The sequence below is a fragment of the Coregonus lavaretus genome, assembly GCF_964263955.1.
Source record: "Coregonus lavaretus genome assembly, chromosome: 15".
NCBI classification, from domain to species: Eukaryota; Metazoa; Chordata; class Actinopteri; order Salmoniformes; family Salmonidae; genus Coregonus; species Coregonus lavaretus.
The window spans coordinates 4,102,478-4,115,681 of NC_140002.1; the positions used below are offsets into that span (position 1 = coordinate 4,102,478).

The window sequence follows — 13,204 nt, forward strand, 5'->3', positions numbered from 1 at the left end:
TTGTGGGATCTTGTTCCAGTTGGTTTGTTCCTTTTGGGTTATTCCGTGTTGGTTGTGTTTAACCTTTGGACGTCACGGTATCGTTTATTGTTTTGTTCGTGTCTTCAGTCATTAAATAAAGTATGTTCGTTCATCACGCTGCGCCTTGGTCCACTCACTCTAACGATCGTGACACCAAAGTTCCAAAGGCTGGGCTTAATATAGTGTATAAGAGGTCATACAATACGTTTTGTAGTGATTTCTATGTTGTTGATGTAAATAATATTTGTTGGTCCGTGGTGAGTAATGAGGAGTAAACAGAAGTTGCACTTGACACATTTATGAAATTGCTTATCCCAGTTACTAATAAGCATGCACCCGTTAAGAAAATGACTGTAAAAACTGTATGGTTGAGAGGGATGAGGCAAAAGGAATGGCAAATAAGTCTGGCTGCACAACTGATTGGCAAAAGTATTGCAAATTGAGAAATCGTGACTAAACTGAATAAAAAGAAGAAGAAACAACACAAAGATAAAGGACATAAAGAATGAAAGTAAAAGCTTTGGAGCACCTTCAATGACATTTTGGGAAAAAAGGCAAACTCAGCTCCATTATTCATTGAATCATATGGCTCATTCATCACAAAACCGACTGACATTGATAACTACTTTAATGATTTTTTCATTGGCAAGATTAGCAAACTTAGGCATGACATGCCAGCAACAAATGTTGACACTACATATCCAAGTATATCTGACCAAATTATGAAAGACAAGAGTTGAAATTTGGAATTCCGTAAAGTGATTGTGGAAGAGGTGAAAAAATTATTGTTGTCTATCAACAATGACAAGCCGCCGGGGTCTGACAACTTGGATGGAAAATTACTGAGGATAATAGCAGACGATATTGCCAATCCTTTTTGCCATATCTTCAATTTAAGCCTCCTAGAAAGTGTGTGCCCTCAGGCCTGGAGGGAAGCAAAAGTCATTCCGCTACCTAAGAATAGTAAAATAGCCGACCAATCAGCCTGTTACCAACCCTTAGTTACCAACCCAAATTGACAACAAACTTTCAGCATGCTTATAGGGAAGGACATTCATGAAGCACAACACTTATACAAATGACTGATGATTGGCTGAGAGAAATTGATGATAAAAAGATTGTGGGGGCTGTTTTGTTAGACTTCAGTGCAGCTTTTGACATTATCGATCATAGTCTGCTGCTGGAAAAACGTATGAGTTATGGCTTTACATCCCCTGCTATATTGTGGATAAAGAGCTACCTGTCTAACAGAACACAGAGGGTGTTTTTTAATGGAAGCCTCTCCAGCATAATCCAGGTAGAATCAGGAATTCCCCAGGGTAGCTGTCTAGGCACCTTCTTTTTTTCAATCTTTACTAACGACATGTCACTGGCTTTGACTCAACACTATACATGTCAGATACTACAGCGACTGAAATGACTGCAACACTTAACAAAGAGATGCAATTAGTTTCATAATGGGTGGCAAGGAATAAGTTAGTCTTAAATATTTCAAAAACTAAAAGCATTGTATTTGGGACAAATCATTCACTAAACCCTAAACCTCAACAAAATATTCTAATAAATAATGTGGAAATTGAGCAAGTTGAGGAGACTAAACTGCTTGGAGTAACCCTGGATTGTAAACTGTCATTGTCAAAACATATTGATACAACAGTAGCTAAGATGGGGAGAAGTCTGTCCATAATAAAGCACTGCTCTACCTTCTTAACAGCACTATCAAAAAGACAGGTCCTACAGGCTCTAGTTTTGTCACACCTGGACTACTGTTCAGTCGTGTGGTCAGGTGCCACAAAGAGGGACGTAGGAATTGCAATTGGCTCAGAACATGGCAGCACGGCTGGCCCTTGGATTTACACAGAGAGCAAACATTAATAATATGCATGTCAATCTCTCCTGGCTCAAAGTGGAGGAGAGATTGACTTCATCTGTACTTGTATTTGTGAGAGGTATTGACATGTTGAAAGCACCGAGCTGTCTGTTTAAATGACTAGCACACAGCTCAGACTGTGAAGCAACACAAACATAGGCACAGACACATGCATTCACACACGATAACATACGCACTGTACACACACGTACACATGGATTTTGTGTTGTACATATGTGGTAGTGGAGTAGGGGCCTGAGGGCACACACTTAGTGTGTTGTGAAATCTGTTATGAATGTATTGTAATGTTTTTTAAATTGTATAACTGCCTTAATTTTGCCGGACCCCAGGAAGAGTAGTGGAGATCCATAATAATCCATAATAAATACAAAATACAAATAGCTCGTTCTGATATTTCTTCCTTTTTACGTTTAGGATTATGTGCTTATTGTTTAGTATTGCTAGGTATTATTACTGCACTGTTGGAGCTAGAAACATAAACATTTTGCTGCATCTGCAATAACATCTGCACATCTGTGTATGCCACCAATAAACTTTGATTTGATTTGAAAAGGGGCTGAAATACGGGACTGTCAGGGATGCAGCCACATATTATTTTTAAAAATGAAAATGGTTTTAAACCATGACTCAGAGGTTGGGGGTGTTTGTTTAATTTGGAATAAACTTTTATTTTAATATTTACCACTGTACCGGTAGAAATTGCATTTTAAACAAATTGGAGAATGGTTAAATTAGCATTATTTAGAGACCCCCCCCCCCCCCCAAGTTATACTTTGTTGCATTTAGGGGGACTCATTCAGGGGGCCTGAGAACCCCCTGGGCCCCCTGTAATTCGCGCTCTGCTCCACGCCCACAATTCATGTTTTTAGCAACACTCTACTACTCCAGCAAACATGATTATTTGATGATATGGTCTCAGTTTCCCCATTATCCTTTAGTGAATACGATCTGATACTGAATAATTCAGCTGTGGTAGCTAGAGACAGACAGCAGGTAGAGGTAGGCTGATCTCAAGCAGTCCATGGAATACTCCCCATATCTTATCAGCTCCTTGTTCAGGTAGGGATATAGGGTCCTCAGGGTCTCAGGTGGATTGTCAAAGTTACATCTTCCAGCAGCAGAACCATGGAGGAGCTCCAGAGGAAACTGGACAAGAGGTATGACAGCGACCAGCTGTATGACAGCAAACCCAGGAAGGTGAGGTTCAAGCTGGCCTCGTCAGTCAGCGGCAGGGTGCTAAAGCATGTGTACGAGGATGGCCAGGAGCTGGACAGCCCAGAGGAAAAATACCCCCACAGCTTCCACAGCCACAAGATGCCCAGACACCTGGAGATGGAGCAGCTGTGTGGCTTCCAGGACCAGGGTCTGTACCCCCCTACCGGACTGATGGCCCAGAGGATCAACGTCTACAGAGGGGGGGCTAACTACAGACCCTCTGCCCACAGCGATACACCGGAGGGAGACCCCAATGTAAGTAGTTGAAAAACCATGCCATGAAACTGTTCATTTGTAGCACAATACACAACCTAAAGATTCCCCTTCACCACACCCCTATTTACTGTTATTACCATCTGTAATGCATGGTTAATAGTCTTAGATTACATTTTAGTCATTTAGCAGACGCTCTTATCCAGAGCGACTTACAGTTAGTGAATGCATACATGTTTTTTTTATTTTTTATACTGGTCCCCCGTGGGAAACAAACCCACATCCCTGCCGGCCAAACCCTACCCTACCTTGGATGACGCTGGACCAATTGTGCGCCACCCATGGGTCTCCCGGTCGCGACAGCGCCTGGACTCGAACCAGGACCTCTAGTGGCACAGCTAGCACTGCGATGCAGTGCCTTAGACCACTGCGCCATTCGGGTCATGATTAGTAATTCATTCTATCCTGGTGGGTGGCTGCTTGTCAATTAGAGTCTAAGGGCCGATTCAGACTTAGGAAATGTACGGCTTTCCTATTCACTTCTCAGTATTTGGTATTCAGACTTAGCTTATTCAGTTGTGTAACGCGCTCTGCAGGTGTGGCTACCTTGCGAGCTCTGAATAAAATTCATTACATCTCTGAAAACCCTCCCACTTGCTGGCCATTCAATAGGGTTTTCAGTACACTTATTTATCTAAAGCCATCCATTTAAATACGGAGTACCTTTTAGTTCGAATTTTGTCGACAGACTAGAATATATTGAGAGAAAGGTTTCAGAATATTAGGGAACATTTGAAGAAAATACATCTAAATATATGCATACTCATCTCCATTTCAGCACCAATTGGTCAATAAAAAAATACTCTGATCTTGTAGATTATATAGGTTTAGGAAAGTTTAAGAAAGTATTAGGGCCCCGTGTAGCTCAGTTGGTAGAGCATGGTACTTGCAATGCCAGGGTTGTGGGTTCGATTCCCACTGGGGGCCAGTATGAAGAAAAAAATGGTATGCACTCACTAACTGTAAGTTGCTCTGGATAAGAGCGTCTGCTAAATGACTAAAATGTAAATGTATTTATGAATTACAAACACAGGTTTGGAGAGCCTTTACCCACTACAGAAAGAAAACGTTGGTTTGGTTCATTCAGAAAATTGCCGCATTCAGTTCTTCAAACCATGGTAATGTTGGAAGATTAGTGTACATATAATTATAATAGGGAGAACAGTGTACAGTAGTAGGATATACCCTCGTCTATTGCCTGCACTAACCATGGAACTGTGTGATGACACGGCCAAGTATTGCGCCATGCGTCGGGTTCAAACTGTTACGGCTTGGTCTGCGCTCCGCTCCATAACGATTTAATTACCCTACATGTCTTTTTTTAAATATATTATCAACTGTTACTAATGATCCTCAGCAACAACCACACGGCCGTGACGTCGTTTACAGTGGAAGCAAATGAAGGTAAACGAAACAATGGCTATACCAACTGAAGGGAACTAACAGTACATTGGCAGCTTAAGATGTTGTTATTAGGCCTACTGATGGCTAATATTTAAAATGATAGAAATAGGAAAGTTGGGGTAGCCTATAATTAAGAGATTCAAGAGTTCCCATCACTGCAAGTTAAAAGGCCGTACAATTAAAATTCTGCATAATGGCACAGCGTTTCAATATATCATGAGCTGTTGGGCTATAGCCCATAAAACTGTGTTAAAACGAAGGACAAAACAATGTTTTTGTTTTATGCTGTTATTTACCAACCTCAATGTGTGTACAATATTGTAGCAATACAGCAATAAAATATCAGCTGATCAGATAACAGTAACATCTTCAATGTTTCATTTACTGGAGCCAGTCAGGATAAATGTTTTTACTGTAGTCTGTCCTGTGGAGTTCAGACTAGACAAAATACGAAAAGCATAAGATGTTTACTTTTATCACTATGTCATATTTCTCCAAATTACTTTTAATGAAAATACTAAATCATAAGGCAAGTATCACACAGTCCCATTAACAGTTTATGATAGTACACTTATAAAGGCCCTCGGAGTGTTGTCAAGTTGTCTGCTGAACAGCAAATTAATAGACTTAAAAAGAGACAGCAAAACATTGTAAACACGCAATTAGTACTTTATCACACAGGTATTAACCACTAAAACATAATCTTTTATTCAAGTCTGTCTATCAAATTAAAACGATTCAAATTGTATTAGTCGCATGCTTGGTAAACAACAGGTGTGGACTAACAGTGAAATGCTGACTTACAATGGAGAGAGAAATAATAGAAAAATTAAACACGTAATAATAGATACACAATGAGTAACGATAAGTTGGCTATATACACGGGGTACCAGTACCAAGTAGACACCGTACGTACATACCCCAACCAGAAGCCATGGATTACAACACCTCCTTTGGCCGCCATTCCTTCCAGTTCTCTGCTGCCAATGACTGGAACGAATTGCAAAAATCTCTGAAGCTGGAGACTCTTATCTCCCTCAATAACTTTAAGCATCAGTTGTCAGAGCACCTTACCGATCACTGCACCTGTACACAGCCCATCTGAAATTAGCCCACCCAACTACCTCATCCCTATATTGTTATTTATTTTGCTCTTTTGCACCCCAGTATCTCTATTTGCACATAATCTCTTGCACATCTAGCATTCCAGTGTTAATACTATTGTAATTATTCTGCACTATAGCCTATTTATTGCCTTACCTCCATAACTTGCTACATTTGCACACACTGTATATATATTTTCTGTTGTATTTCTGACTTTATGTTTTTTACCTCATATGTAACTCTGTGTTGTTTTTATTGCACTACTTTGCTTTATCTTGGCCAGGTCGCAGTTGTAAATGAGAACCTGTTCTCAACTGGCTTACCTGGTTAAATAAAGGTAAAATAAAATAAATAAAATAAAAAAACAGGCAACATCTGCACTGAGCTAAAGGGTAGAGCTGCCGCTTTCAAGGAGCGGGACTCTACCCCGGACGCTTATAAGAAATCCCGCTATGCCCTCCGACGAACCATCAAACAGGCAAAGCGTCAATACAGGACTAAGATCGAATCGTGCTACACTGGCTCCGACGCTCGTCACATGTGGCAGGGCTTGCAAACTATTAAAGACTACAAAGGGAAGCACAGCCGCGAGCTGCCCAGTGACACGAACCTACCAGACGAGCTAAATGTATTTTATGCTCGCTTCAAGGCAAGCAACACTGAAGCATGCATGAGAGCCTCAGCTGTTCCGGACGACTGTGTGATCACGCTCTCCGTAGCCGATGTGAGTAAGACCTTTAAACAGGTCAACATTCACAAGGCCGCAGGGCCAGACGGATTACCAGGACGTGTACTCCGAGCATGCGCTGACCAACTGGCAAGTGTCTTCACTGACATTTTCAACCTGTCCCTGACTGAGTCTGTAATCCCAACATGTTTTAGACCACCACAGTCCCTGTGCCCAAGAACACTAAGGTAACCTGCTGAAATTACTAACGTAGCACTCACGTCTGTAGCCATGAAGTGCTTTGAAATGCTGGTCATGGCTCACATCAACACCATTATCCCAGAAACCCTAGGCCCACTCCAATTTGCATGATTGTGGACTACAGGAAAAAGAGGACAGAGCATGTCCCCATTCTCATCGACAGGGCTGTAGTGGAGCAGGTTGAGGGCTTCAAGTTCCTTGGTGTCCACATCACCAACAAACTATCATGGTCCAAACACACCAAGACAGTCGTGAAGAGGGCACGTCAAAGTCTATTCCCCCTCAGGAGACTGAAAAGATTTGGCATGGGTCCTCAGATCCTCAAAAAGTTATACAGCTGCACCATCGAGAGCATCCTGACTGGTTGCATCATTGCCTGGTATGGCAACTGCTCGACCGCAAGGCACTACAGAGGATAGTGCGTATGGCCCAGTACATCACTGAGCCAAGCTTCCTGCCATCCAGGACCTCTATACCAGGCGGTGTCATGGGAAGGCCCTAAAAATTGTCAAAGACTCCAGCCACCCTAGTCATAGACTGTTCTCTCTGCTACCGCACGGCAAGCAGTACCGGAGTGCCAAGTTTAGGTTTCTTAACAGCTTCTACCCCCAAGCCATAAGACTCCTGAACAGCTAACAAAATGGCTACCAGGACTATTTGCATTGCCCCCCCCCCCCCCCTCTTTTGTGCTGCTGCTACTCTCTGTTTATTATCTATGCATATTCACTTTAACTCTACCTACATGTACATATTACCTCAATTGCCTCGACTAACCTGTGCCCCCGCACATTGACTCTGTACCGGTACCCCCTGTATATAGCCTCGCTATTGTTATTTTTACTGCTGCTCTTTAATTATTTGTTACTTTTAATTTTGAGTTATCTGTTTTACTTAACACTTATTTTTCTTAAAACTGCATTGTTGGTTAAGAGCTTGTAAGTAAGCATTTCACTGTAAGGTCTACAAATGTTGTATTCGGCGCATGTGACAAATAACATTTGATTTGATTTTAAAGGAACTTGAAGTGCTCGACCCGCTCCACTACAGCCCTGTCGATTTGAACAGGGGCAAGCTCGGCTCTCAATTTACTGTAGTCCACAATCATCTCCTTTTTCTTGCTGACGTTGAGGGAGAGATTGTTGTCCTGGCACTACACAGCCAGGTCTCTGGGTTGTCTCATTGTCGTCAGTGATCAGTCCTACCATCGTCGTGTTGTCGACAAACTTAATTATGGTGTTGGAGTCATGCGAGGCCACACAATCGTGGGTGAACAGGGAGTACATGAGGGGACTAGGCACGCACCCCTAAGGGGCCCCCGTGTTGAGGGTCTGCGTGGCAGATCTGTTGTTGTCTACCCTCACAATCTGGGGGCGTCCCGTCAGGAAGTCCAGGATCCAGTTGCAGAGGGAGGTGTTCAGTCCCAGGGTCCTTACCTTAGTGATGAACTTGGAGGGCACTATTGTGTTGAAAGCTGAGTTGTAGTCAATGACCAGTATTCTCACGTAGCTGTTTATTTTGTCCAAGTGGGAAATGGCAGTGTGGAGTGCAATAGCGATTGTGTCATCTGTGGGTATGTCGGGGAGGTATGCGAATTGGAGCGGGTCCAGGGTGTCTGGGATGATGGTGTTGACGTGAGCCATGACCAGCCTTTCAAAGCATTTCATGGCTACAGATGTGAGTGCTACGGGGCGATAGTCATTTAGACAGGTTACCTTGGCGTTCTTGGGCACAGGGACTATGGTGGTCTGCTTGAAACATGTAGGGATTACAGACTGGTTGAAACTGTCAATGAACACTCTTGCCAGCTGGTCAGCGCATGCTCTGAGTACGCGTCCTGGTAATCCATCTGGCCGTACGGCCTTGTGAATGTTAACCTGTTTAAAGGTCTTGCTCACATCAGCTACGGAGGGCGTGATCACACAGTCTTACGCATGGTTCGGTGTTGCTTGCCTCGACGCGAGCATAGAAGGCATTTAGCTCGTCTGGTATGCTCGTGTCACTGGGCAGCTTGTTTCAAGCCCTGCTACATTCGATGAGCATCAGAGCCGGTGTAGTATGATTCGATCTTAGTCCTGTATTGACGCTTTGCTTGTTTGATGGTTCGTCGGAGGGAGTAGTGGGATTTCTTATAAGCGTTCGGGTTAGTGTCCCGCTCCTTGAAAGCGGCAGCTCTAGCCGTTAGCTCAGTGCGGATGTTGCCTGTAATCCATGGCTTCTGGTTGGGATATGTACTTACGGCCACTGTTGGGACGTCGTTGTAGATTAACTTATTAATGAAGCCAATGACTGATGCGGTAAACTCCTCAATGCCATCGGAGGAGTCTCGGGAACATTTTCCAGTCTGTGCTAGTGAAACAGTCCTGTTGCTTAGCATTCGCTTCATAGGACCACTTCCGTATTGGGCGTGTCACTGGTACTTCCTGTTGGAGTTTTTGCTTGTAAGCAGGAATCAGGACGAAATAGTTATTGTCAGATTTGCCAAATGGAGGGCGAGGGAGAGCTTTGTATGCGTTTCTATGTGTGGAGTAAAAGTGATCTAGAGTTTTGTTACCTCTAGTTGCACAGGTGACATGCTGGTAGAAATTAGGTAAGACGGATTTCAGTTTTCCTGCATTAAAATCACCGGCCAATAGGAGCATTTTGTTGTTTGCTTATGGCCCTATACAGCTCGTTGTGTGCCGTCTTGGTGCCAACATTGGATTGTGGTGGTAAATAGACAGCTACGAAAACTATAGATGAAAACTCTCTTGGTAAATAGTATGGTCTACAGCTTATCACGAGGTATTCTAACTCTGGCGAGCAGAACCTCGAGACTCCCTTAATATTAGAGATTGTGCACCAACTGTTAACAAAGAGACACACATCAACTACTTTGTACTGAGTAATGCATATCAAAGACCATGACCATGCTTTTTGTTTGTCCTCCAGTCTTCAGTGTTGGACTTTGGAAAGATAATCATCTACACCAGCAATCTGCGGATCATCCGGGCCCCTCGGAGGGAAGAAGGGAAAGGGAGACATCCTCAGACCCCGGGGGGACTGGACAGAGGGGGCAAGAGGAGGCCCAAAGCCCTCTGTGCTCACGGGGAGGAGCAGAGCACCCATCCACAGGACGGGGAGGAGCAAAGCACACATCTACAGGACGGGGTAAAAGTGCCTGACCAGAACACCTTGTGTTTTTGTGTTAATGTGCTTCAGCAATGCTATTCCCTTCTCTGTCTCTCTCTAACCACATGGTCTCCCCTCTCTGCCTGCCGACTGTGCACAGACAGTGATGACTACTCAGTTTCTCTGCTGCCATTTATGAGCCGAGATACTCTCAGTAATTCCCCATGGTCACTTCTTCTACTGATTGCCAGTTGCACTCTCTCCCTCTCTCTCCCCCCTCTCGCTCTCTCTCTCTCCCCCTCCCTCTCGCTCTCCCTCTCTCTCTCTCGCTGTCTTTCCATTCCTAACTCATCTCTCTTTCTCTCACTGGGTTTCTCATTTTCTGTGCCTCCCCATATTTTCTAATTTGTCTCTTTTTCGCTCTCTTTTTGTTGCCTTTGTAACATTCTCTGTTTGGACTCAGGTCATCTTGACTTGTACTTTTCTACCATTTGTTGGATTCACTAGTAATGATATGTCATATGAGTTGACATGGGTGGCAGTGTCTCTCTGTGTTGTTAGTGACACTGTGTGTGTGTGTGTGTGCCTCCAGCAGGATGCAGTGTCCGGCTGCCAGCATTGTGGCGGTTCGGGCTGTGCCCCCTGCTCTCTATGCCATGGCAGCAAGCTGTCCATGCTGGCCAACCGCTTCAATGAGTCTATCAGTGTGCTGCGATGCCAGGCCTGCTACCCTGATGGACTGGAGAGGTGCCAGTCCTGTACCAAATAACACCAACCACTGGCTGTGTGTGTGCCCATTGTCTCTCCTGCTGTAAAATCACTGTAATATAAAATGGTTATTATGGTTATGGGAGCACTGCATATGTTTTTGTAAGGAATCAGAATCCAATTATTGGAAGGGAAGGAGGCTACCATACGTGCAGCTGGCTGAACCATAGAGAACAATGATGGTGTACACATGATAAGACAACATAATCACTCTATTGTTGGTAGGTGGTGCATCTGAGTCTCTGCAAAGATAACATGAACTACCAACTGGTTTCATGATGACTTATCATTTTAATTAAAATAATGTAAAACCATTGCATTTTATCCACAAGGGAAGCTTTCCTATCATTCCCACATTCACCAGAGAGAAAACCACTTTTATCTCCCATGTTAGGCCTATATACAAGGCTAATTGATGCTTTCATTTGGAGAGAGAAGGGGAGACTCTTCAATAAATTATGGATAGGCTTTTGGGCAGCTCTGGTAGTAGAAAGACATGAATTAGTTTTTTTATCTTTGTAATGCTGAGGTAATTTCTTCCAGAGTTGGTGAGAATGAATACTCATGCCTTATTTTCATTGGCTCGTCTTATTAGTAAATGAAGGAATCTACTTATACCCATAGAAACAGAATGAATAGAATGGGTGTCCATTGAAATTGCCAGGGTTAGAGGTTCCAAACTCATTCTATTCATTCTATTTCTACGCTTATACCCCCAAGTGTATAGCCTTCTGTTTTTACTAGTAGAAAATGGAGATACATGACGAGTGGTTCAGCAAATATCCCTGAGAGACGTTTGCTGATATACATTATTTTTTGGCTTTATCTCAGCAGAACACACATATTAACCATAGTCACAAAAATGCATTATTTCCTCCCTTTTTCCAAAGAGCTGGTCTCGTTGGCTGCCTCTCATCTCCTGTGTGGGGTGGGGGATAGTGCTGCATCAAAGCTTTGAGCTGCTGCTCTTACAGGGATCCATCCTGCGGCATGGAGAGCTAGCTTCAATAATCCTGTGATGTTCAACCCTCAGCCTTTTATATCAGAACAGGAATATTGGCAGCTGGAAATCTCTCATCAGATGGTAGAGAGCTTGGGTTCATGTGCATGCGTCAACTGTGCTGCTGTTCATCCAGTTCATTTGAACGTTCATTAATAATTTCCAGTCATTTCAGTGCCTTGCAAAAGTATTCACCCCCCTTGGCGTTTTTCCTATTTCGTTGCATTACAGCCTGTAATTTAAATAGATTTTTATTTGGATTTCATGTAATGAACATACACAAAATAGTTCAAATTGGTGAAGTGGAATTAAAAAAATTACTTGTTTAAAGAAATTCAAAAAAATAAATAACAGAAAAGTGGTGCGTGCATATGTATTCACCCCCTTTGCTATCAAGCCCCTAAACAAGATCTGGTGCAACCAAATACCTTCAGAAGTCACATAATTAGTTAGATTGCACACAGGTGGACTTTATTTAAGTGTCACATGATCTGTCACATGATCTCAGTATATATACACCTGTTCTGAAAGGCCCCAGAGTCTGCAACACCACTAAGCAAGGGGCACCACCAAGCAAGCGGCACCATGAAGACCAAGGAGCTCTCCAAACAGGTCAGGGACAAAGTTGTGGAGAAGTACAGATCAGGGTTGGATTATGAAAAAATATCAAAAACTTTGAACATCCCAAAAATCACAATTAAATCCATTATTAAAAAATGGAAAGAATATGGCACCACAACAAACCTGCCAAGAGAGGGCCACCCACCAAAACTCACGGACCAGGTAAGGAGGGCATTAATCAGAGAGGCAACAAAGAGACCAAAGATAACCCTGAAGGAGCTGCAAAGCTCCACTGTGGAGATTGGAGTATCTGTCCATAGGACCACTTTAAGCCATACACTCCACAGAGCTGGGCTTTACGGAAGAGTGGCCAGAAAAAAACCCATTGCTTAACCTCTTCATCACTAGGCACCTGGCTAAAGTGCCTGCCTCGAAAATGCATGCCCAAATTGAATAGAGTATATCTCCAAAACGACAAGGGCTATAAACATAATCTTGGTAGCAAAAGAAAGGTAACACGTGAGATGTATCTTGACGTGAAATAATTAATGTGGGTATTACTGTGTCAGAGTACATGAAGCTAGAACACAGCATAAATTGGGAGGTTTTGATTCCGCCTGAAAGTAACTTCAGGTTTTATAGGGAATGCTTTATTGGACTTATGCAGCTGCAGCCCCTAAACACTATGGGACCATAGCCCAATATCTGATGAGTACTTATGTGAAGTTTGATGCCAATAAAGTAAAGTAAACCACAGTTGTAGGGGTTTTAGTTGAAGTATGTTTAGGCGGATTACCAAATGGAGACATTTGGGCACCATCAGTGCCATTTGACTTTTATCAGGTACAAGACAGCAAAAGTCATTGAATTTCACTAACTTATATGTGTACATTCCATCAAAATACAACTGTTTTGATGTTGTTTCCAATGT

At 43.0% G+C, this 13,204-nt stretch overlaps 1 protein-coding gene across 1 annotated transcript; it reads left to right on the forward strand.

Moving 5' to 3' along the window:
- Window positions 1–3,037: 3,037 nt before the first annotated feature.
- grxcr2 (glutaredoxin and cysteine rich domain containing 2) lies at window positions 3,038–10,713 on the forward strand (the record flags this gene model as incomplete). The annotated part of the gene is made up of 3 exons (XM_084178311.1): window positions 3,038–3,382; window positions 9,765–9,983; window positions 10,537–10,713. The coding sequence occupies 3 exons, from the start codon at window positions 3,038–3,040 to the stop codon at window positions 10,711–10,713; spliced, it is 741 nt and encodes a 246-aa protein (XP_084034437.1).
- Between the last annotated feature and the right edge of the window lie 2,491 nt (window positions 10,714–13,204).